Here is a 26,147-nt window from a genome sequence, read left to right on the forward strand (position 1 = left end):
AATTTGATTGTTTCAACCCCTACAAACAAATCTGTAATTGCCAATAAGGTTTGTTCAGACTGTCCTATTTTTATTGGCGATAAAAAATTTCTTGTAAATTTGATCTGCTTACCTTTATCACAATTAGATGTGATTTTAGGTATGAACTGGTTATCTTCCAACCACGTTCTTCTTAATTGTGCAGAAAAGTCTATAATATTTTCTGATCCTAAGGACCCATCGATTTCATTATCTAAACCAATAAACAAGTTTCCTTGGGGTAAAGTTCAAGGATATTTAATCTTATCCTCTATGGAAGCTAAAGAGGAAGTCAACTTGAAAGACATAGCTGTCGTTCAAAATTTTCCTGAAGTCTTTCCTAATGATATTCCTGGTTTGCCACCTAACAGAGAGATTGAATTTTTGATTGATTTAATACCTGGAACTGGACCAATTTCAATGGCACCCTATAGGATGTCACCTTCTGAATTAGCTGAGTTGAAGAAACAATTAGAGGAGTTACTTGAAAAACAATTCATACGCCCTAGTGTATCACCTTGGGGGGCTCCTGTTTTGTTAGTCAAAAAGAAAGATGGAAGCTTTAGGCTGTGTGTGGACTATCGGCAATTAAATAAGTTTACCATAAAGAATAAATACCCTCTTCCTAGGATAGATGATTTAATGGATCAATTAAAAGGAGCCACTGTATTTTCTAAGATAGATCTAAGATCAGGATACCATCAAATCAAAGTGAAAGCTGAAGACATACAGAAAACTGCATTTAGAACAAGGTATGGTCATTATGAATATCAAGTAATGCCTTTTGGAGTAACCAATGCACCTGCAGTGTTCATGGATTATATGAATAGGATTTTTCGTCCGTATTTAGACCATTTTGTGGTGGTCTTTATAGATGATATCCTCATATATTCTCGAACTCATGAAGAGCATGAAGAACACCTTCAAACTGTTCTCCAAATCCTGAAAGACAAACAACTGTATGCCAAACTTTCTAAGTGTGAATTTTGGTTAGAGGAGGTTAAGTTTTTAGGACATGTGATTTCCAAAGATGGAGTGTCTGTGGATCCATCTAAGGTAGAAGCAGTTCTACTATGGGAACCTCCAAAGACGGTAACAGAAATCCGTAGTTTTTTGGGTTTGGCAGGATATTACAGGAGATTCATTGAGGGATTTTCTAAAATAGCTATGCCTTTAACTCAACTCACCAAGAAAGGACAACCCTTTGAGTGGACAGAAAAATGTGAGAATAGTTTTCAGGAGCTTAAGAAAAGATTAACTACTGCACCAGTCTTAGCCTTACCCAATCCTAATGGACAATTTGTCATATTTTGTGATGCCTCAAAAATGGGATTAGGGTGTGTTCTTATGCAAGATAGAAGGGTAGTAGCATATGCTTCTAGACAATTGAGAGCTCATGAAAGGAATTACCCAACCCATGATCTAGAACTAGCTGCCATTGTTTTTGCACTCAAAATATGGAGACATTATGTGTATGGTGGTAAGTTTGATGTTTTTAGTGATCATAAGAGTTTGAAATATTTGTTTGATCAAAAGGAACTGAATATGAGACAAAGAAGGTGGATGGAATTTTTGAAAGATTATGATTTTGAATTACATTACCATCCAGGGAAAGCCAATGTTGTGGCTGATGCACTGAGTAGAAAATCCTTACATGTCTCCTCGTTAATGATTCAAGAGATGAATTTGATAGAAAAATTTAGAGACATGAGTTTATCAACTACGGTAAGTCAAGATAAAATACAATTGCATGCGGTTCAAATTACTAGTGACTTACATGAACAAATTGGTGAGGCTAAGGTAGTTGATAAATTCATTCAGAAGAAAAAGAGGTTGATAGGTCAAAAGGATGGTGAAAAGTTCGATTTAGATCAAAGAGGAGTTTTGAGATTTAATAATAGGATATGTGTACCAAATGATTCAGAAATTAAGAAAATAATTTTAGGTGAGGCACATAAGAGCAAGTTGAGCATACACCCTGGGGCAACAAAGATGTATCAAGATCTCAAAAGAATGTTTTGGTGGCCCAAAATGAAAAAGGAAATAGCACAATATGTGGCTACATGTTTGATTTGTCAAAAAGCTAAAATAGAACACCAAAAGCCAGCAGGAATGTTACAACCCTTAGATATACCTGAATGGAAATGGGACAGTATAGCAATGGATTTTGTAGTTGGTTTACCACGAACAATTCATAAGTTTGATTCCATATGGGTTATTGTGGATAGACTAACAAAATCTGCTCATTTCTTACCCATCAACATTAGGTATTCTCTAGAAAAATTGACTGAACTGTATATAAGAGAGATTGTAAGGTTGCATGGGGTACCATCTAGCATAATATCTGATAGGGATCCTAGATTCACTTCTAGATTTTGGGGAAGTTTACATCAAGCATTAGGAACTAAGCTTCGTCTTAGCTCTGCATATCATCCTCAAACAGATGGACAATCAGAAAGAACCATACAATCCCTAGAAGATTTATTGAGAGCTTGTGTGCTAGAGAATTCTGGTAGTTGGGACAAATACTTGCCTCTGATTGAATTCACTTATAACAACAGTTTCCATTCTAGCATAGGTATGGCACCCTATGAAGCTTTATATGGAAGAAGGTGTAGAACTCCTTTGTGCTGGTTTGAAACAGGAGAGAATTTAATCTTGGGTCCTGAATTGGTGCAACAAACCACGGAAAAGATCAAAATGATTCAAGAAAAATTGAGAATGACTCAAAGCAGACAAAAAAGTTATGCTGATAAAAGAAGACGACCTCTTGAATTCCAGGAAGGTGATCATGTATTTTTGAAAGTTACACCAACAGCTGGTATTGGTAGGGTAATGAAATCAAAGAAACTCACTCCTCGATTTATTGGTCCTTATCAAATCCTTAGAAAAATAGGTCCTGTTGCTTACCAAATTTCTCTACCACCTTTTCTTTCTAATCTCCATAATGTCTTCCATGTGTCTCAGTTAAGAAAATATATTTCTGACCCTTCTCATATAATAATGCCTGATACAGTACAATTAAAGGATAACCTTACATTTGAAACAATGCCTGCACAGATCGCAGACAGGAGGATCAAGCAGTTGAGAGGCAAACAGATTGCACTGGTAAAGGTAATCTGGAATGATGTTACTGGAAATGCTACTTGGGAACTCGAAGAAGAAGTTAAGAAAAATTATCCTTACTTATTTTAAGCAATAAAAATTTCGAGGACGAAATTTCTGTAAGTAGGGAAGAATTGTAATATCCCAAATTTTATTAAATAAAACAAGTTATTTTGATTTTAAATATTTATTGAGATTATTAGAAGGTTTATCATATTTTTATTTACGTATTTTACTATTTACATATACGTATTTTACTATTCACATATATGTATTTATGTATTTATGAATAGTAAATATATTATTATTTTAATGAATAGTAAATATAATAATATTTTAATAAAAAGTATATATGATTAGAATGCCAATCATTCGAAGGAAATACGTAAGCCCTTACGTAAGTTTTCAAATAATTATATTAATATTAAATTATATTATATAATATTATGAATAGTAACTTAAGAATTGTTATAAATAAGAGACGGAGGTTTTGAAAAATGATACAATCGAAGTGGAAATTTAGAGAGAAAGATAGAGGGAGAGAGAGAGAATCCAAAAGAGGAGGTTCTGCTCAAGTTGTAACTCTTGTTTATCTAGGTAAGGGGGAGGAGAACCTTATCTTTTTAAAATTTTATATACTATTATGTGTAATTATTTATGCATTTATTTGATTATATTTATTTAGTGGGGTGCCCCTAACCTCACTATATTTATATATTTATTCAGTGAGGTGTTTCTAACTTCACTATATTTATATATTTATTCAGTGAGATGTTCCTAACCTCACTATATTTATATATTTATTCAGTGAGGTGTTTCTAACTTCACTATATTTATATATTTATTCAGTGAGGTGTTCCTAACTTCACTATATTTATATATTTATTCAGTAAGGTGTTTCTAACTGCACTATATTTATATATTTATTCAGTGAGGTGTTCTTAACCTCATTTAACTACTTAACTTTTAATTACAATGTTTATTTATGTTATTATTATATTTATTCAGTGAGGTGTTCCTAACCTCATCTAACTACTTAACTTTTAATTACTATGTTATTGTTATATTTATTCAGTGAGGTGTTCCTAACCTCATCTAACTATTTAACTTTTAATTATTATGTTTATTTATTTACGTTATTATTTAGTGGGGTGTTTCTAACCTCATATATTTGTTTAACCTTTAATTACTATTACTTATTCTATGATTATTCTTAAATCTATTTTGAGTAATTTTTTTATGATTAATATAATTTGTTAAAATGTCTTTTACTCATTTTAAAGATAATTAATACTCTATGGCCATAGACGATAAAGTTTGAATTATTTGTAGCTGGAGGTTTAACCTTGGGGATTTAAATGAGTAAGAAATGGAGGTGGAATATCTTTTGGTTGGTATTATAATGATGCTCATTTATCCTGACTAGTCACTACAAGTATAATTCAAATTTTATTGTATCAAGAAAATCTAATATTTAATCTGTATATATATATATTTACATATATATATATATATATGTTAAAATTTTATTTATAAATAATTATGTTTTTTTTTTGTTCGAATTATTGTATTTATTGGACATTGTTCTTACTCCTTTCTTTTCTTTGTTTTTTTTTTAAAATTAAATATATTATAAATAGATGGATCAACTTGAGATTCCAGATCATTTTGCTGTTATTGTTACTGCTGTCCTACGAAGGAAATTGGAATATGGAGACTATTTGATGGATCTGTTATAACTTTACTTGTCAATCATATTATTTTAATTGTAATTTTCTTTCCGTTATGAATATATATATATTGTATTAAAAGAGTAAGGAAAAGGAATAATGTGTAAAATAATACGTTATTCTAAATATTTTAGAACGATATGTTATGTATTAAATTCACAAGATATTCTTTTCTTTACTTTTATTTTTATTAAATAAATATATAGATATTGTTAATGATATAATTGCGAAAATATTATAAAATTTTATAATTTTATATTGTATAATTTGGGTATTATGTAACGCCTAATTCTAATATCCAAATTATACAATATAAAATTATAAAATTTTATAATATTTTCGCAATTATATCATTAACAATATCTATATATTTATTTAATAAAAATAAAAGTAAAGAAAAGAATATCTTGTGAATATAGTGAAGTTAGAAATATAGTGAAGTTAGAAACACCTCACTGAATAAATATATAAATATAGTGAAGTTAGAAACACCTCACTGAATAAATATATAAATATAGTGAAGTTAGAAACACCTTACTGAATAAATATATAAATATAGTGAAGTTAGAAACACCTCACTGAATAAATATATAAATATAGTGAGGTTAGGGGCACCCCACTAAATAAATATAGTCAAATAAATGCATAAATAATTACACATAATAGTATATAAAATTTTAAAAAGATAAGGTTCTCCTCCCCCTTACCTAGATAAACAAGAGTTACAACTTGAGCAGAACCTCCTCTTTTGGATTCTCTCTCTCTCCCTCTATCTTTCTCTCTAAATTTCCACTTCGATTGTATCATTTTTCAAAACCTCCATCTCTTATTTATAACAATTCTTAAGTTACTATTCATAATATTATATAATATAATTTAATATTAATATAATTATTTGAAAACTTACGTAAGGACTTACGTATTTCCTTCGAATGATTGGCATTCTAATCATATATACTTTTTATTAAAATATTATTATATTTACTATTTATTAAAATAATAATATATTTACTATTCATAAATACATAAATACATATATTTGAATAGTAAAATACGTATATGTAAATAGTAAAATACGTAAATAAAAATATGATAAACCTTCTAATAATCTCAATAAATATTTAAAATCAAAATAACTTGTTTTATTTAATAAAATTTGAGATATTACAATAGGCGTTACAAAAAACATAATATAATATCATCTATAATTTTAACATTCGTATTAAAAAACTTATTATACCAAAAAATAAACATTAATGTAGTTCATGTTCATGATAGTTGGTGGCTCATGATTCGGAATTATTGAAGTATCTTAAAGTATCTATGATAAAAGTTACTTATAAGCAATCCCTGTACTACATCATATCACATTAGCTCTTTTACATTTTATGAGTTACTTAAATTTTAACACCGGATCTTCTACAAGCAACTATACTAAAATTTAAATAACTCATAAAATAAAAAAAAACTGATATGACATGATGTGGTAGAGAGGTTGCTTATATGCAATGCTATGCTCTTGTGTTACCGTTGCTTTTGTTTTGACTACGTAACACAATTTAATTTACACGTGGCGTAGTTATGGGAATTAGATTTCAAAGACGGGTTCCTCAAATTGCAATTGGGTACAGCTACAAGGTACAACATTAGAGTTGCCATAGACATTTTGAGTAACAAGTTTCAGTTCGTTTCTGACACAACGCAATGTGACGAATCTTCCAATATCACCCAAAAGGTGTTCAGGAAAATCAGATTGATCAGTTCCACCAATGGTGTTTTATATTCTCTTTTATTTAATTAAAAAAATACTATATATATTTTTTCCACAGAGAGAGTAAGGGTAAATTTCGCAAGGATCTAATGAAAAACACAAAATTGAAGCAAAATTCAACACTAAAATAGTAAAATTCATATCCCAACTTTCACTAACACAGCAAAGATAACCCTTAATTCATAACATTAAAACCAAACTAAAATAAAAAAAGATCACCAATCCTTGGAGTAACCCTTCTTTCCCTTGGGCTTATCTTCTTCCTCACCCTCGAAATCAACGGTGTCACTTTCATCGGAATCGTCGAACCCAGAGCCGTCCATGTCCATATCCATGTCATCATCGTCAAAATCAAACTCCTCCTCCACGTCTTCGTTGTCGTCTTCCTCGTTTCTTCTAGAAGCGCCACGTGGCGACCTCGCAGTGGCCATTTGGCGAGCAAGCGTGGAGGGTGTGAAGCGGGGGAGCGAGGGGGATTCGGGTCGGGCGAACGGGGCAACGGGTCGGGTCAGGAGCGGAGCGGGTTTGCGGAGGAAACGCAGCGGAAGGTTCAGGTTTTGCTTCAGCTTCAGCAGCGTTGTTCTCGTTGCCATAGTCGCAGCGAGTGGCGCTTTTTTTTTTCTCAGTGAACTCTGTTTTTTTGTTAACGAAAGGTGGCTACATGGTTGTATATAGAGGGGAAGAAAAAAGGGTTTAGGGTTTTAGGAATGTCGTGGCGCTGTGGGTGAACGACACGTGTCTCGTGCCATTGTGAAAGAGAAGGTTCTGGAACCGGCCTCGCCTGTGGAACCTAGGTATGAACTATTTGGACCAAAGTAAAACCCGAAATAGCATTCGCATTTGGCCCAAAAAAGTGGAAATAAAAAAAGGGTGATTTTTTATTTTTTAAATTTATATATTAAAGACTTAAATTCACTCAATTTTTATAAATTATTTTCATTATTACAAGATATTTTTATCACAATTAAAAGTTAATTGCAGGATTATTATTATTATTTTCAATAATGTGTCACCTGTATAATAAGTGCATTGCATGAATCAAATGTCTATGTCTCCAACGGGCAGGGTTAATTCAAACTAGACATGGCGGTTTATTGAAGTTTTATATTTTTTATATAATATTTTAATATATATAAATTTTGTAATATAATAATTATTATTTTGAAATATAAATATATGAAATAAGTATATAACAATTGTTATATATTATTTTTTATTGATTATATTATAAATTTGTGTTCACACTTCTACATTAAAAAAATTATTAAAAATAAGTATTGACATTATGTATAAAAATAAATATTACTTAAAATTAGTTTTGTAAGAGTGAAATTGAGGAGAATGTAAATAAAGATAAAAATTTATTATTGAAACTAAAAAATTGATTACAAAATAAGAAACCACCAATGAAACAAAAATGATATTAAAATAAATACATGTTACTATTCAGATGAATATTTGTTAAAAAAAAATTAGTGTTAGGTTGTTGAATTATTTTTTCTTTGATTTATTTTTCTTTAAACTTTGAATTATAATTGACTCTTCATTTGATAAATTGTCAATAATTTGTATATATGTCTTTTTTCTTGAATGAGTCTTTTTATTTGATAATGATTCTTTTTTAACTTCTTGGATAGTTGTTTGTTTGTACTTACAATAAATTTTTCATTCAAGGACGAAATTGGCTGTGGCGATTTAGGCTCTTTATTTAAATTTTAAAAAAATAATTAATGAATAATAATATTGATATTTTTTAAGATAATTAAAAAAATGTAACTAAAGTATGAATACTTATTTGCTTTATTTCTTTGTTAAGAGGCAGATCTTGAAGAATTATCTTCGGGATAAAAGTCTTTGTGATTGCGTAATTTTGAAATCCCTCCTTCAAGTTGTAAGACTTAAGCTTGATTTCAAAAATGAAATTACGATTGCAAAAGTTATTTTTATTTTGGGTGTTTAGGAGTTCAAAAGTTAGTGTGTTTAAAATTTGTTGAGCATCTCGATCAAACATTGTGAATGTTGCTTCACCGGTGTCATCAAATTCTTTCAATTGTATCTTGAACCTGAACATATAAAAAAAGTACTTATATAAATATAAATATATAGTTAATTGTGATACATGATAAAAAAAAAAAATACAGACCATTTTGACTCATTATATTTTCTTTTTTGGACCAGTATAACCGCATATAATTATAGTTAAGAGATATAATTTGATTAATATATCAGTTATAAAAATTAATATATAATATTTAATTATTATTTATTAAAATTAATGACATAATAGGTAAAAGTACTGATGTCACATGTCTTTCTTTATTAACACGTGAGTATATTTATTTATTAAACCGTACTAACATTATTTCATAATTTCATAAAAAAATTGTTCACAAGCATTGCAAAAATGCAATGTTAAAGCCATATATGTTAAATTACAAGCTATGGAAGTCATTCAACGAAAAATCTAAGGAATTTACAAGCATTGTAAGAATGCAATGTTGGAGTTGAAAAATTAATTTAAATATGTATGCTTAACAGACTTTTCAATAAGCTGATAGAAAAGAAAGAATGACAATATTTTTATAATTATATTAGAGAGAAGTTTTGACACATCTTTCTAATTTTTTTTATATTTTAATAAAGAAAGGAAAGTAACGTACTTAATTAAGTCTCGGGAAACATTAATATTTATAATTATTATGTAGTTATATCATCAAAATAAGAGAAAAAATTCAAGATCACACGTAAACAATTTTGTTAATATAACAATATTTTAGAAATATTTTAATTAAGCTAACGTGTCAACGTAATACAAAGTAGCTTAATTTTTATATTATAAATAAGAGGTAATTCAGGATGATACGAAAATAATTTTGTTAACATGAAAGTATTTTAGAAATATTTTAAACTAACGTGTTAATATAATATAAAGTAGCTTGACATTTATACTATAAATAAATAAATAGATGTTTACGTTGAATATGATTCTTACATAAATAATAAATAAATAAATAAAAATGTAGTCTTTCGTTGTTTATCCTGATTGTAATTCCTAAAGAATAACTCGTTTAATGTAATTACTCAATTATTATGTGACTCTGTCATTTATTTAATTTGTCACGTTAATTTCTTTTTTCTTATATAAAAGTATTTTTAATTTTTTTTTTCATCCATAAAAATAAAAATTACGATTACAATTAGAGGTTTTAAACCTTTTGCTCATTTTTTTTTCTCACACGACCTTTCGTGCAAGTTGTCCTAAACAGGGGAGGAAGAGATACGTACTTGTGAGTTGTGAGACAAAACTGTACTACATAATATGACTCATAGTCATAACAAAAGGAGCATTTATTAATTTTGGTTGCGCTAAATTAAGGTTAATGGTTAAGAAATTCATACTACCTCCACTCTTATATATAAAAAATTTATTTTGGATTAGATCTTATTTTTGTCTCTTATTATAAAAAATATAAATTTACTTTAAAATTTATTAATTAATTAATTGATAATTATTTTTTATATCCTTAATTTGTTACTGAGTATAAGTTTATTAACAAGTCTTACCCTATATTGTTTATTGAACAGCTAACACGAAAAATCATGTTCATTTGTTAAAATAATTGATTATGAACTTTTGAGTAATATCAATATATATAACTAAAACCTATATTGTTTAATTCTTAGGATATTTTAGAATATAATTTTTAAATTATCATATTAATAATTACAACTAAGTAATTTAACTACTTTTAACCGATCTTTATAAATTAGATATTTGTTTCTTATATATAAAACCGAGATACACATGTTTTTATAAAAATCACTGGAATGTATGCACAAATCATATTAAATGTCAAACTTAATTCAGGTTTTTTTACATTTGATTTCTTATCTATTATTCGTGGTAAAATGGTTAACAAAATTTATTTAGATATCAAGATTCCAAAAAGTAACAACAAAAAACAAATATTTGATGCTGCAGTGTAGTTGAAAACATAAATAATCCTACAGAGAGCTTCAGCATAGTGAGCTTTTGAATCCGGGATTCAACATCTATACCCGAGTCTACACATAATTCATAGTACTAACATGGCAATTTAGAGTGAAAATCATTTATATAAACCCGAAATGTTACAAATTTTGTTGCTCATAGAAGTGGAAAAAGACATGCTAAAGGGTGAGTCATTCTGTTTTCTCAGCATCACTATGTGGTCTGCTACATTTCTTTGGAACTGTGCTTCAGTCACCACAGGCAACTTTTCATATTTTTCTATACCTTTGATTCTCCAACAAAGAATGCTGCTACCACCAAACCGTTGTTGCAAATGGACAATTGCAGCAAACATTAAGCTTAGCAATGGAATGATTATATCCCAAGCAGTGGAATAATAGTCTGCAATTTCATCCTCATATAATGATGAACCATCAACATAAACAAGAGCCTCAAAGAGATCATATGCATGGGGAATTAATCTAACCAAACTGATTCCAAAGTAGAATGAAAAAGAAAGAGCATTGCCCTTGGAATTCCACAACAAATTAAGCAAAATTTGCGGCAAGAGAAAGCCATCTAGTACCAAACCTGAATAAGATTTCAAGTCCTCCCAAAATGAGTGTTGTTGTGAAAAGTTAGATGAAGACATCACATCACCATGCACGGTGTTGTTTTGGTGTACAAGAAATGAAACCAAGAATCCTGCTGCATACAAGGGAAAAATCACATACAAAACCTTCTTCTCAGCAATCCAAAGACCCTTTTGTTTTGTGTCAGCCTTTCTTGCTGACCATGTTAGCTGCAAGAGACGAAGTTGCAACAAGAAAGCCACCATCACAATTAGCCTCACAGCAATTTCATTCACTTCAAGCCATTCATTTCCAAGCAGAATGTTTTTCTTATCACGATTTTGTGCAAAAAGGGCTTCAAAGTTCAGAACAAGAGGTACCATATTTCCCAAAGTGAGAATCAATAACATGAAAAAGGAGATCAAGGGAAGCATATCAGGATTTCTTTTCACATGGTAGAGTTGCAAACCAACAAAGACACATGCTAGTGTGGTGCAAACCAGAATCATTATGACCTCCATGTCTACTTTTTTAAAGATTTGTGATGCTTCTTCTGTGTAAAATGCAGCTGAAATCACATCCAACTGTTTGAAGTAAAGAGGATCTGAATTTTTGCGCGTGCTTGCAATTCTTCCTTTGATGTAACCTCCTTTGTTCTTTGCATCAAGTGGTGGAAACTGAAACATGACTATAACCTCACAATCCAGAGAATTTGTTGATGGTATTTGGTTCTTTGTGCCAAGGTTTCTGCAACCTACCATACATAAGTTTCCAGCTTTAGCATCATAAATTCCCTCAGCTGAAACACTCACTGACTCATTTACATTTGTTGTTGTGTTTAGCATAGACTTCTCTTCACCTAACTTGGCATTAGGTAGTAGATTGAAGCTGATTTTGTAGCTAACATTGTACAAGCCAATGGTGCTAGTGTTTGCATAAATTAATTGTTGTGTGTAGCTAGAGTTAGAAGGTAAGGTTTCAGCTAAGTTCCATTGTTGGATCTGATCGCTAACAACTAATGGAACTGAATAACCCCATGCAACTTCAATCTTAGAGTTTCTAACTGACATGTCAAATCTCATGTCAGAAGAATAAACATCTGGATACCTCATTCCCTTGTTCTTCAGAGGTTCTTGTTTTGGGCACATCTTTCTCACTTTGTCAAGTTGGCTATACTCATACTTTATGCCAGAAATTTCAACTCTATGGTATTGAAAATTTCTTAAAATCATCCTCTTGAAAAAACCTGAATCCCCCACAGTTTTGTTGCTCCAAATTTGGCCCTCAATGCTACTTGCATCATTGATTGACCAAATCTTTGGAAACCTCAAGCTCATTCTTGTTGAGCAATCACCCACACGAACACTAGCCATTGATTCTTGCATTCCCAAGAAATGGCAACCAACTATATACAATTGGTTATTTTCCTCATCCCACCACCCTTCTCCAACTAAGGTAGCATTAGGATTGAAAGACCATCTAGCACCACTATTTCCAAACCCAATCAATACTCTCACCCTTTGTGTAACATCTGAACAAACCAATTCTTTCAAAGACACAATATAAGGCAATTGATTTGCATCCCCCCCAATAGGACTACAATTCTTTGCAGAATTGCAATCACTTTGGTATTGCAAATCATATTTACCATTAATCATTGGAAAAATGTTTGCACAAAAACTAACTGGATTAATGGATAAACCTGGCACTACTTCCCCTTCATCAGAATACTCATTTTTTGCTTCTTTAGTATCCAAGCTATACTCATAATCCATTCTAGGAAAAATAAACACAGAAATGGGTTCAAAATAACTCACCTCATGCTTAGGACTCAAGCTCTCCAAGCTTCCACTAACCAAGGTAGAAATAGTATTCCTCGAATAGACAACATTGTAAAGCTTGAAAACAACCTCCAAACGTGGCATGCTGTAGCCAGTTCCCGTTCCAACCATGCAAAGCTTCCCTGAAGATTCTGACCAGAACCCATCAAGCCTAAACGTGATTGAACTTGGAAAACGCTTACGGTTCTTCAATCTTTTGCCACGTGTGGAGTTTCCCACACGGTAATAGGAACTGGCACTTCTTACCATAAAGGTAGCTCCAACTTTGTGTATGCCAATGCCATCAGTTTCATACACACTCTTGATTTGAAGGGTAACTTGTTTCTGCCTCAGTTTCTGGACGGTGTCAGCACCAACAATTGTGTCACCACCAACGTAGTAACCAACTTGGAATGGACCATGAGGGAAGTCTTTGAACTTGGACTCATTGGGGGTTGAGTTTGGAACCATAGAAGCACAGTGATCTGTGTAACTGAGTTGAGAAGCATAAGATGAGAAAGTGTTGAGGGTGGTGAAAAGAAACAGTGGAATTAGAAGAAACGACAATGCTAGAGAATCCATGATCAGAGTAATCAAATTTCTCTGTAGAAGAAAGGAGTTGAAGGGGAACTATATAGAGTATAGACTCATGAAACTCTTTTATAGAACTTAGAATGAGAGCATGTATGAAACATCGATGGTAGATAATTTTTTTGCATTCAACTATATAATATATCAATTATATAAGGTGTTATTTCTTTCAAATTTAACTGGAAACAAATTTATTTCAATGTGCAAAAACTTTTCGTATAGCTACCAATTACCGTAAACGAGATTAGTCACAACAAATTAGTTCAACTTAATCTTTAAGCATGATTAATTATTTATTTGTTTAAAATCTTTCTTTATAAATAAACTAAACACATGTTAGAAATAAGTTATTGGTCTTAATGGTATGGACTTCATCTCTTAAACAAGATTTCATGTTTGAGTTTTATATATAAAAAAGTGATTATATAAATTACATAACAAGATTTTTATTCTACAAACATAAATTAATCTTTAATTATCAACTTTAATAAATTATATAAATTATATTAAAAAAAATCATAAATATCTCGTATCAATATCATCCTTTTAAAAAAGGCTTAACACATATTTGCATAAATAATCAAAGTTAAAAGATAACTCAATTTCAGTATTGTGATGTAAAATCACATTGCATGTTGGTGACGACGAGAATTGATTTTCCATATCTATTTAATTTGTAAAATCACATATTTTTTTTTTTAATTTATTGAGACGTTTTTTCAAAGATAAGATTATGATGATTCAATTTAATATCTCGATGTAATGCTCGTTGGAACGATATTACTGTCTCTGTGATGGGTCTATATTGTTTACAATTTTCCGACATTTTTTTTCTTGTTATAATAGCTAAATTCATCTGTTTTTTTTCTTGCAAATGCAAGCATTGAAGCATTATAATACCTAGCTTACTTGAATGACAGGTAGAGAATGTGCATGTCTTACTCTATTGTATCCATTCTAGTTTCAGATACTAGTGATTAATGTATTTACTAATAAAATCAAAAACTAAGAAGATAAAGTATTATGAAAAAAGAAATAACATTTTATACCCAACATAATGTTTTCAAGAATTGTCACAAACCAGTTGTGTCTGTTTCAAAAACGTATACTTCTCTTTATTGTCCTGTCACGCTATTTACGTCTTGTCTGAAAGTATTGAAAGTGTCTTTTTATTCAATTAATTTGTATAAAAAAATAAATAATTAAATGTAAGCCCCATGTTAATGTGTGAAAGGCTAAAAAAAATTACTTTATAATTTTATTAAGAACATTACTTATTTTAAATTTAATAATTGATACAGTGTTTGTACAAACATAAGACTAAAAATAACTAAAACTTTTATAACAAAGTATACTTCATTCATAAAAGAAAATGAATTTTATGGATACAAAAGTTATTTTTAGCTCTTCCATTACTTAGTGACAGATTTTTTTCGCTCTTATTATTAATCTGTAATATTTTTGAAAAAGTCATGAATTTCAAATTAACATTGTAAGATATAAAATTTTTAAATATCTAATTTACATCATAAGATGATAACAAACATATAGTATGTTATCACTCATCTTGATTATATAATTTCTTTCAAGCACATTCATTCGAAATATGAAAAATTTCTTATATAGTTTTTAAGTAGACATTACTAAGGAAATAAAAAGTGTGATTAAGTATTAGATTCTCTTTTACATCCTTCTCTATGTAGATTTGTGCTGAGGATGATAGATAATATATAATCTTATTGAAAATTTTTAAAAAAGTTAATAATTGACTTTGATCTTACATAAAGTTATATCTTGTTCAAATCTAAACTTCTACCAGTTAAAAAAAAAAAAAAAAGATTATATCAAATTGATCTGTGTCTACAGCAACTGAGGAGATTATTATCTTCCTATGGACTAGGAGATACCCAACCCAAAAAATAAAATACTATTGAAATCAAATCATAGCTTGATAAACACTTCGAACCAAGTGAATGTATTTTATATATTTTTTAAAGTAGAAATCAATAATATTACTTTTTTCAAATTCTTCAGCCAGTACATAAAATTGAGTTAAATGTTGTCATCATTTGCCAAAGGTATAAAATGCAACAAGTTTATTGATAATTCTGGTACAGACAGGTAGGCAATATATTTAGAGTTAATCATCTAGGCAATATATTTAGAGTTAATCATCTATATATTATTAATGTAAAATTTTTACACTAACAATCAATTATATTTTTTAAATTATTTTATTTTACTTTTATTTGATTAAATAAGGAAATGACATGACACTATTAAATTTTTTTTTTCTTTTTCCTGAAAATAGCGAACCAACAGGCTAAAACATGCCCAAAAAAAATGTCTATTTTTTTTCTGCATAAAATACTTTTCCTACTAAAGTTGCACATAAATGCATAAACTGCAAATTACTATAAAATCTTCATAGAACATGTCATGGGAAACAGCAAGGTAAAAAAGGATACACCCATTAATTTTCAGTCCCTACTAGATTATGCCATATGAATAGTCACCCTCCAAATTCAATGTTACTGGAGTATGGAGATCATTTTCTTTTACATTTTGCGCCAGAGGATTGATTTTTGTAACCTTTACCATCATAATACAAATTACAAAGAGATTAGCACAATTATCAGAGAAAGGCATCCTGTTAAAGCCTCACTGTCACTGTTTTTCAACAGATAAATCTTGTCCATTTCTTTTCACAATTATTAAGAATTAAATTTGGAAACAATTTTAATGTACAGAATATTCATCAGATGAGGAAAAAGTCCAGAACAAAGGCTTAAATAGGAAGGAAAAAGGAACAGTTTCTTAAGAGCAGGCAAAAAACAAAATTGAAATAGGGTAGTGAACATTAGATGGAAGCAGTTACAACGAATTATATATATATATATATATATATATATATATATATATATATATATATATATATATATATATATATATATATATTTACACAGCTAGTGCAATGTTGCTTACCAACACTTTAAAATTTTCATCAAGCACTAGCATGAATAAAATAATTTACAAGAATAAATCAAACATCTCTGGCTGCCTGCCATCTGAAATAATGAAATGGTAATTTATTGAATGAAAACATTGAAAGAGTGAAATTGTAATGTGCAACAGTTGGAATTCTTTGGAGCTATGCTTCAGCCACCACTGACACCTTTTCATACTCTTTATCTGTGTTTCTCCAAAGAAGAATGCTGCGACCACCAAACTTTTGTTGCAAATAGATAATTATAGCAAACACCAACACTACCAAAGGAACAATCATATCCGAAGCACGGGAATAATATTCACCCCGCTCCTCGTCAGTGTGATAGGTTGAACCAATAACATATATAAGAGCCTCAAAGAGATCATCATATGCCCGGGGAAGAAGTCTCACCATGCTTGTTCCAAAGAAAAATAAACGAGAAAGAGCATCGCCCTTGGAATTCCAGAACATATTAAGCAAAATTTGAGGTAAGAGAAAGCCATCTAGTACCAAACCTGAATAAAATTTCAAATTCATCCACAACAAATGTTTCTGATAGTTTGAAAGGCCATATGAAGGCACTGCATGGTCATGGAAAGCATTGTTTCGGAACACAAGCAATGCATTTAAGAATCCAGCAACATATATAGGAAAGATCACATACAGAACCTTCTTCTCAGCAATCCAGAGACCATTCTGAGTTCTATCACCCTTTCTTGCTGACCATGTTAGCTTCAGGAGTCGGAGTTGCAAAAGGAAAGTTGCCATTGCTATTAGCCTTACAGAAATTTCATTTAGCCCAAGCCATTGATTTTCAAGCAAAATGCTTATCTTTGCATGATTTTGTGCAAGAAGCGAATGAAAGTTGAGAACAAGAGATGTCATATTTCCCAAAGTGAGAATTAATAGCATGATAAAGGACATTAAGGGAACCATGTCAGGATTTCTTTTCACATGGTAGAGTTGCAAACCCACAAAAGCACATGCTAGCGTGGTACTCACCAGAATCATTATGATCTCCACATCTACTTTTCTTAAGATTTGTTTCGGTTCTATTGTGTAATACGCAACTGAAGACAGGTTCAAGGGAATGAAGTAAAGAGGGTCTGAATCTTTGCGCATGCTTTCAATACTTCCCTTAACATAAGCTCCATTGTTCTTTTCCTTTGGCTGTTGGAACTGAAACTTGACTATAATTTCACAATCCACAGAATCTGTTGTTGGTATTTGGTTTGGTGATCCAAGATTCCTGCAACCTACCATACACAAACTTCCAGATTCAACATCATAAATTCCCTCAGCAGAAACATTAATTTCTGTCTCAGTTGCGTTCGTAGTTGCATTTAACAATGACTTCTCTTCACCTAATTTTGCATCAGGTTCTAGACCGAAGATAATTTGGTAGCTAATATTGTACAGGCCAGCACTGCTGGAGTCTGCTGAAGTAAATGGTTGTGTGTGGCTGGACTTGGGAACAAAGTTTTCATCTAAGTTCAACTTTTGGATCTGATCATTAATAACAAATGTTATAGAAGAACCCCAAGCAACTATTTTGTCATAGTATTCAACTCCCATGTCAAATTTCATGTCAGAAGAATAAACATCCGGATACCTTATTCCCTTGTTCTTGAGAGGTTCTTGTCTTGGGCACATTTTTCTGGCTTTGTCAAGTTGGCTATACTCATATTTTATACCAGCAATTCTATCCCTTTTGTCTTGATGACTTCTTAAAATCATTCTCTTGAAATAACCTGAATCCCCCACAGCTTTGTTGCTCCAAATTTGGCCCACAATGCTACTTGCATCATTCATTGACCAAATTTTTGGAAACCTCATACTCATTCTTGTTGAGCAATCACCCACATGGACACTGGCCATTGATCCTCCATTTCCCAAGAAATGGCAACCAACTATGCACAATTGGTTCTTTTCCTCATCCCACCACCCTTCTCCAACTAATGTAGAATTAGGATTGAAAGACCCAATGGAACCAAAATAAATATTGCCAAAACCAATCAATAGTTTCAGCCTTTGCTTAACATTTGAACAAACCAATACTTCCAAAGACACAATGTAAGGCAATTGGTTGTCATCAACTTCAACAGGAATGCAATTTTTTGCAGATTTGCACTCACGTTGATATTGCAAATCATAATTACCATTAATCATTGAAAAAAGCTTTGAGCAAAATCTAACTGGATTAACGGGTAAGCCCACCACTACTTCACCTTCATCAGCATACTCATTTCTTGTTTCTTTAGTATCCAAACTATATTCATAATCCATTTTTGGAAAAATAAACAGCGAAAGGGATTCAAAATAACTCACCTCGTGCTCAGAACTCACGCTTTCCAAGCTTCCAGTAATCAAAGTAGAAATAGTATTCCTCGAATTGACAACATTGTAAAGCCTGAGAACAACTTCCAAGGGTTGCCGCATGCCATCATCAGTTTCTGTTCCAACCATACAAAGCTTCCCTGAATATTCTGACCAGAACCCTTCAAGCAAAAACGTTATAAAAGTTGGAAACTGATCGTAGTTCCACATGTTGGTATCTGAGAAGTTTCCATCATGGACACGGTAATACCAAGTGGCACTTCGCATTTCTAACCTTGCTCCTACGTTGAGGATGCCAGCAACATCAGTTTCGAACACATTCTTGATTTGAAGGGTAACATCTTTCTGACCCCCTCCCCGGGGGTAGACAGTGCCACCACCAAGATAGTAACCATGTTGGCGTTGACCGTGTGGGAAGACTTTGAACTTTGAGTCGTTGAGGATTGAGTTTGGAATTGGAACCATAGAACCACAATGATCCATGTAAGAGACAGGAGAAGCAAAGGATGAGAAGGTGTTTGGGGACACAATAGTGAAGAGAAACAATGGCATGAGTAAAAATGACAGTGCCATGATTTCAGGGGTAACCAAATTTCTTTGTAGAAGAAAGATGAAGTGCAAGTATAGATTAGATTCTTGAAAGTCTTTTATACAAAAGATAAGTGGGTAATTATATATAATATTGCATAAACTCCCCTAATATCAATTAATATTGCCCAGCAGAGGACAAAAGGCATGTTGGCTTTAGATTTTTCAATCATTTATATGATTAATTATTTGAAAATATTGAGCTTTGATAAGTAAACTAAAACATCTACATAACTACCGTTTATTGTATAGATATGGCAATCGAAAAAAAATAACAGTGTCATACCAGCAGCTTGCTATGATAAAATTAAATTCAAGGAAACCGTTGACTCTGGATAGTTGACATTATTTATAAGCCAACTAAGGATTTTATAAGCTATTCCCATTTATTAATAATAACAAAATGAAAAATTATATTTTATAAAACTTCTAATTTAAAAATTAATTATAATCCAAAAATATAAAGAAAAAAGAAAGAAAAATGTGTAATCAAATAGTTAATGTGAGTGCGATGAAAATTGAAAAATGATAAATAAAACAAAGAATTAAATAATGGTGTAAAAAGAACATGTTATAGCAATTATAGTATGAATACTATATTTCTTAAAAAATAATTATGTTGCCAACTAAGCCAGAGAGGACTCCGGTAGATTCTCCACTATGTATATTATTCTTTTAAAACATTGAGGTTTAATATGCAGTAAAAAAAATGCAAATTAAATATATAAATAATCATTTTGTTGTATATTTATAAGTTGAAAAATTAGTATCATCTAATATCTTAAATTTTAAATCAGTTTTATTATTTAAGCATTTAAAAATTGACAATACATCTTGATGGAAATCTTCTAGAGAATCTAAATAGTCATGACTTATCTTTCAAGTTCCTCCCTAGACCTTTGGCTTGACACTTCTTAAGCTTCTTAGAGGCCTCTAATGGAGGCACTAGTACAAAAATGACTTTTAAAATCGGAGTTTTAAAATCGATCATCAAGTAGCCGATTTTAAAAGTGACGCAGTGGAAATTTTGTAAATAATGACATTACTTTTAAAATCGGCTACGTTATGACCGATTTTAAAAGTCTCTGACGCTACTTTTAAAATCGGCTCTTGAACAGCCGATTTTAAAAGTGAGACTTTTAAAATCGGCTCTTGAATAGCCGATTTTAAAAGTGGGACTTTTAAAATCGGCTAATGAGTAGCCGATTTTAAAAGTATCACTTTTAAAATCGGTTATTGAACAACCGATTTTAAATGTAGCATCAGAGAGTTAATTATACTATCTGTGCTCCCATTGCTCCATTCTCTACTATCTTCAATATCATATATTCTTCTCTTTATTCTCTCGGACTCTCATCTGAAGTGTGCAGTTTCTCATTTTTTGGGACGAATACAACATCAAGGTAACATTCTCGTCTCATGCATCTTATTTCGTTGTTGCTGGGCGAACTTTGAGTCTGGAACGGCCCTAGAACGGGCCATTCTGCTTACAGTGCAGGCCGTTCTGCTTGCAGAACAGCCCATTCTAAGGCCGTTCCAGACTCAAAGTTCGTCCAGCAATGTAGGGAAAGTTGAGTCTTTTTTGTGTTGCTGCTTCCTCTTTCACCTTCTGACTTTTCATCAACAAACAATCACCACCTTAGTAATTGCAAATTATTTTCTAGTTAGTCTCAAACAAAGTAAACAAGTCATGAAATGTTTTCTGTTTACATGTGTCGTTGCAAATCTACTTGGCAGTTTCAATGTCCGAGAAACATTGTTGGACTTGTACTTGTTTTACTTGGAGGTGACCAGAAGAGGAGGATATCACCAGGTATATATGTTGCCCATTTACCTCACCTCACACATTTTAGTTGTTTTGTCTGTATTGGAGCTTCTATGTGCATGTCAAGTTTATTCATCCAAGTTTATCAATGCATGAATTTGTATCGGATTTTCAAATGTAATATCATGTTAATGTGTTGGATTTTCTGTTGAATGATTCCAGGTTGGTCGAGAAAAGAAATGGGGGCAAGTAGTCTTTGCCCTGAAATTGGAAGGGAATAGTGTAAAGTTATGTGCTCAAGTTGAAAAGCTTTACGAACATATTCTCTACCAATATGAGCTATTGTACTTCTACAGGTGTCCTACAAATCAAGCTGGATCTAGCAACAACAAAGGTTAGCCTTACATGCAACTAAAGAGAAGAGGCTAAAAAAATATATTTGAGTACTTGATCACCCCATAACACAATTTGTACTAAGGTGGTGATTGTTTGTTGATGAAAAGTCAGAAGGTGAAAGAGGAAGCAGCAACACAAAAAAGACTCAACTTTCCTTACATGCAACTAAAGAGAAGAGGCTAAAAAATATATTTGAGTACTTGACCACCCCATGTTTTAACATCGGTCATGGTATGATCGATTTTAAAAGTCTCACTTTTAACATCGGTCAATTTTTACTGATTTTAAATGTGGGTGTAACACCCCAAATTTTTTAAAACGGTACTTTTGTAATTAATGACATTTTGTAATTTTAATAAAGGAATAAGGGTATTTTTGTAATTTTATTATTAATGGCATTTTTGCAATTTTATTAAAGTTTGAGGGGTAAAAGGGTAACTTGGAACGGGCTGTTCCAAAATTGGAACGGGCCGTTCCAAGCAATAAAAATATACTGAAATTTCAAGTTGAGAACGGGCCCAGAACGGGCCTTTCCAACAAGGAGAACGGGCCGTTCCGGAGGGAGAACAGGCCGTTCTGCTGAGATTGAGAAAGGGCCGTTCTGGTTTCTGAACGGGCCGTTTTGCTTTTTGAAAACGGGCCGTTCCGATATTAGAACGGGCCGTTCCAGTTGATAATTTTACGCATATTTGAACGTTCCGGAACGGGCCGTTCCGAAATCAGTACGGGCCGTTCCGGGTGCGTCAGATTGCCTATAAATAGGAGGCAGGGGGCTGTGAAAAAAATCATACAGCCAGAAGTGGAAATTTAGAGAGAGAAAGAGAAAGAGAGAGAGAGAGAGAGAGAGAGAGAGAGAGAGAGAGAGAAAGAGAAAGAAAGAGGGAAAGAGAGGGAAAGAAAGAGGGAATCCAGAGGGGGGAGGTTCTGCTCAAGTTTTAGCTCCTACTTATCCAGGTAAGGGAGAGGAGAACCTTATCTCTTTAAAATTTTATCTACTCCTATTTTTATTTATTTATGTTATTTTTTTATGTATATTTATTTAGTGGGGTGTCCCTAACCTCATTTATTTGCTTAACCTTTGATTATTTTTGTCTATAATAATTATTAAGGTGTTCATATTTTATATTGTTTCATTATTTTATAATGATGGTCATTTTTATTTATATCATTGGTATTCTTAATATATTCTTTTTACATAGATATATTTATTGTAAATATATTTATAATCAACTATGTTATAGTTGTGATATCTTGGACTCGTTTTGTTGTTATTTCTTCACGTATTTATGAAGATAAATATTGTTCTATGGCCATAGAAGATAAAGTTTGAATTATTTGTAGCTGGAGGTTTGACCTTGGGGATTTAAATGAGTAAGAAATGAAGGTGAAATATCCTATTGTTGATTAAGGTGAAATATCCTTTTATTGGTTGATGTTATGATGATGCTCATTTATCCTGACTAGTCACTACAAGTATAATTCAAATTTTATTGTATCATGAAAATTTAATATATGATCTGTATATATATTTATATATATATATATATATATGTGTTTAATATTGATTATAAATAATTCTGTATATTCTTTTGAGTTATTATATTTATTGGATATTGTTCTTACTCCTTTCTTTTCTTTGTTTTTATAAATTAAATATATTACAAAATAGATGGATCTACTTTGGATTCCAGATCATTTTGCAGTTGATATAACTGTGGTATTCCTTGGAAGGAATTGGAATGTGGAAGCTATTTGATGAATCTATTACAATTTTTGTAAATTTATTTTCACTATCAATGTAAATATTGTAATAAAAGTGAAAGAAAAATATATTGTGTAAAATAATACATTATTGTAAATATTTTAGAACGATATATCATGTATTAAATTCACAAAATATGATTGTTCTTTATCTTTATCTTTATTAAAAAAAAAAGTATTGTTAACGATATAATTGTGAAAATATTATATAAGAAAATATATAATTATTATTATATAAATTGGGCGTTAGAATCGGGCTTTACAGTGGGACTTTTAAAATCGGTCACCGACCGATGTTAAAAGTCCCACTTTTCAAAATCGGCTCTTTTAAAATTGGTCAGAGAACTGATTTTAAAAGTAAAAAATGACCGATTTTAAAAGTGTTTTTTCCACTAGTGAGGTAAAAGCTTATAGTTTCATCTTAGGAGGTGAAGAACACTCTTCAAGTGATGTCACTCCTTGGAAGAAGATGAACCACTTCAATCCTCACCACACTCTTTAGGAAGAGGATAAGAGAATTGGAACCAAATCAAGAGGTTTTAGGACTTTAGGAAGAGATAATTTGGAGGAACATTAGTACAAAAGAAGTATTCCACGTCGGTTATTTTGAGCTTTTTACGTCGGAAAAAATACCGACGTTAATGTAGGAGACGTAAATCTATGTCGACTTTGTAAAACCGACATAAATTTACGTCGGACATTACCAAGGTCCGACGTAAAAAGGTAGTAAAAAAACAAAACATAACGAGTGCAAGCAGAACGGCCCGTTCTACAAGCAGAACGGGCCGTTCTGCTTCATAAAACAACTCAAAAGAAAAGGCCAACAACCCATACAAATAGAACAACCAAAAAATCGAATAGAACAGATAGCCACAATAGCAATGCGAAGCAAAAAGGTGTTAACGAAACCCTGATTCATACCTGATGAACTGCAACAGTTTGCGAATGAGTAATAAAGAGTTCACCCCACTCTGCAGAAGACAAAAAAATGATTCAGTAACAAAGGAGAGGGAGAGGGTTTACAGAGAAAAAAAATGAAAAGTGATGAAGAGTGAATGCGCGCGGTGTGCCTCGCACTCTCTTATTCAATTTCGCGTCCTTTTTTTACGTCGAACCTAGTAGGGTCCGACGTAAAATGTTAAATCTATGTCGGACACAACATACATCCGACGTAGATTTGACATTTTATGTCAGACCCTACCAGGTCCGATGTAAAAAAGTTCGTGAAAATTACAAAAATGCCACCGCATTTTTTTTACGTCAGATTTTAGTGTGTCCGACATTAAAGAGGTGACGTAATATACTAATTTTTCACTAGTGGAATAAACTCGACAACTCTCAAATATATCATCTAAAGTGAGTTTTACAAAGGAAATAACCTATATAAAGAGGTGGAGTAGCTTGTAGAGCAAGTTAGACAAGATATGGACGACGTATGAATACTTAGATCTAGATTAGTCTATCCTAGCTTGCCAAGTGTCACCTTGTCTCCTTGGCTAACAAGAAGAAAGTGTGTAGGAGAAGCTAAGTAGAATTCGGCCATTGAAGGAGTTAGGCGACCAAGGCTTGTTTTCTACATCCAATCCAATCCAAAACTCTTGGAATTGGTTTAGTTAGGTTCAAAAAATGGTGGTGAGATCTAGGTAAATCAAGTCCTTGGAAAAAATGGAGAAAAACATGCTTAATATCTAAAATTTTGCCTAGGCCCAACAAAGACTCAATTACTAGTTTCACCTACATACTTACTATCTGTCACCCCACTTCTAATACTAAAAATAAGAAAATCAATAATCCTTCATAAAAGGTCAAATGGAGCAAAAGTCTCCAAGGAACATATCCTAGAATCTTAAGGGTATGAGTTACAAAGAAAAAAAAAAAGATGTCTCACAAATACAAAGACAAAAATACATATACAAGTATCTATCTATTATGTACAAGTACTATATAATGTATATACAATGAAGACTAAGAGACTAATAAGAGGAATCATATTTAATGCTCATGCAACATAAGTCTAAGAAACACCCCCTCTTTAGAAGCCTCATCTAACCTCTTAATCATAGACCTAGTTAAAGGTCCAATGATCTTCATGTATGAACTTTCCTCTCATGATCCTCCATCACATTTCCATATTATTTTCTTTATTTGGTTTATTATTTACATATGCATATTCGAAATAGACCCCACAATCAAAGGGAAAGCATTTATTGTCCAAATTGTGTGTTAAGAACATCATTTAATTTCTTTTTAATAAACTTGTTGACAATCACATACTTGCATGATGCTATTTTTATATCAAGCATTTAAAATATACCGTCTTCTCGACTTGATCGTAATTAGAACAATATTTATCAGCATGTATGTGATTGTTTACAAATCTTCAACTCCTATTATTATAATTAAGTTGATTGTTAATATATATATATATATATATATATATATATATATATATATATATTTTGCAAAAGATGACTTTGTCCCACTCTATCGTATTTTAGTTGATATTAAATATTGGTTAGTAACAACACTAGTGCAAATAATTTTAAAAATTAGTTATTTTTAACCTTTAAAATTAATTATTTTTCAATTTTGATAGGGTTAATGTTGTCCGAGTGAATTTTTAAAATTGAGTGTTTTTAAAATCAATTATTCATAATCAATTTTGTATCATGCATATACAGAAGATTGTATCATTACAACAAAATTTATCATT

The 26,147-nt window shown here is 31.4% G+C and overlaps 3 protein-coding genes and 1 long non-coding RNA gene across 4 annotated transcripts; 1 reads left to right on the plus strand and 3 right to left on the minus strand.

Annotated features, from left to right (window-relative positions):
- The first annotated feature begins 3,223 nt into the window (after positions 1-3,223).
- Positions 3,224-4,981, plus strand: LOC145950834 (uncharacterized). The gene is made up of 2 exons (XR_014428686.1): positions 3,224-3,720; positions 4,764-4,981. It is a non-coding gene; the product is annotated as an uncharacterized LOC145950834 (long non-coding RNA).
- Positions 4,982-6,728: 1,747 nt separating this feature from the next.
- LOC109818451 (uncharacterized) lies at positions 6,729-7,286 on the minus strand. Its single transcript, XM_020383924.3, has one exon. It carries the CDS (start codon positions 7,215-7,217, stop codon positions 6,840-6,842), a length of 378 nt encoding a protein of 125 aa, XP_020239513.1. The 5' UTR covers positions 7,218-7,286; the 3' UTR covers positions 6,729-6,839.
- A 3,447-nt stretch (positions 7,287-10,733) lies between these two features.
- Positions 10,734-13,589, minus strand: LOC109818444 (uncharacterized). Its single transcript, XM_020383911.1, has one exon. The coding sequence runs from the start codon at positions 13,587-13,589 to the stop codon at positions 10,734-10,736; it is 2,856 nt and encodes a 951-aa protein (XP_020239500.1).
- A 3,160-nt stretch (positions 13,590-16,749) lies between these two features.
- On the minus strand, positions 16,750-19,497 carry LOC109818436 (uncharacterized). The gene has a single exon (XM_020383901.1). The coding sequence runs from the start codon at positions 19,495-19,497 to the stop codon at positions 16,750-16,752; it is 2,748 nt and encodes a 915-aa protein (XP_020239490.1).
- Positions 19,498-26,147: the final 6,650 nt, after the last annotated feature.

Source organism: Cajanus cajan, chromosome 8 (genome assembly GCF_000230855.2).
Source record: "Cajanus cajan strain Asha chromosome 8, NIPB_CcT2T_4, whole genome shotgun sequence".
Taxonomy (NCBI): domain Eukaryota; kingdom Viridiplantae; phylum Streptophyta; class Magnoliopsida; order Fabales; family Fabaceae; genus Cajanus; species Cajanus cajan.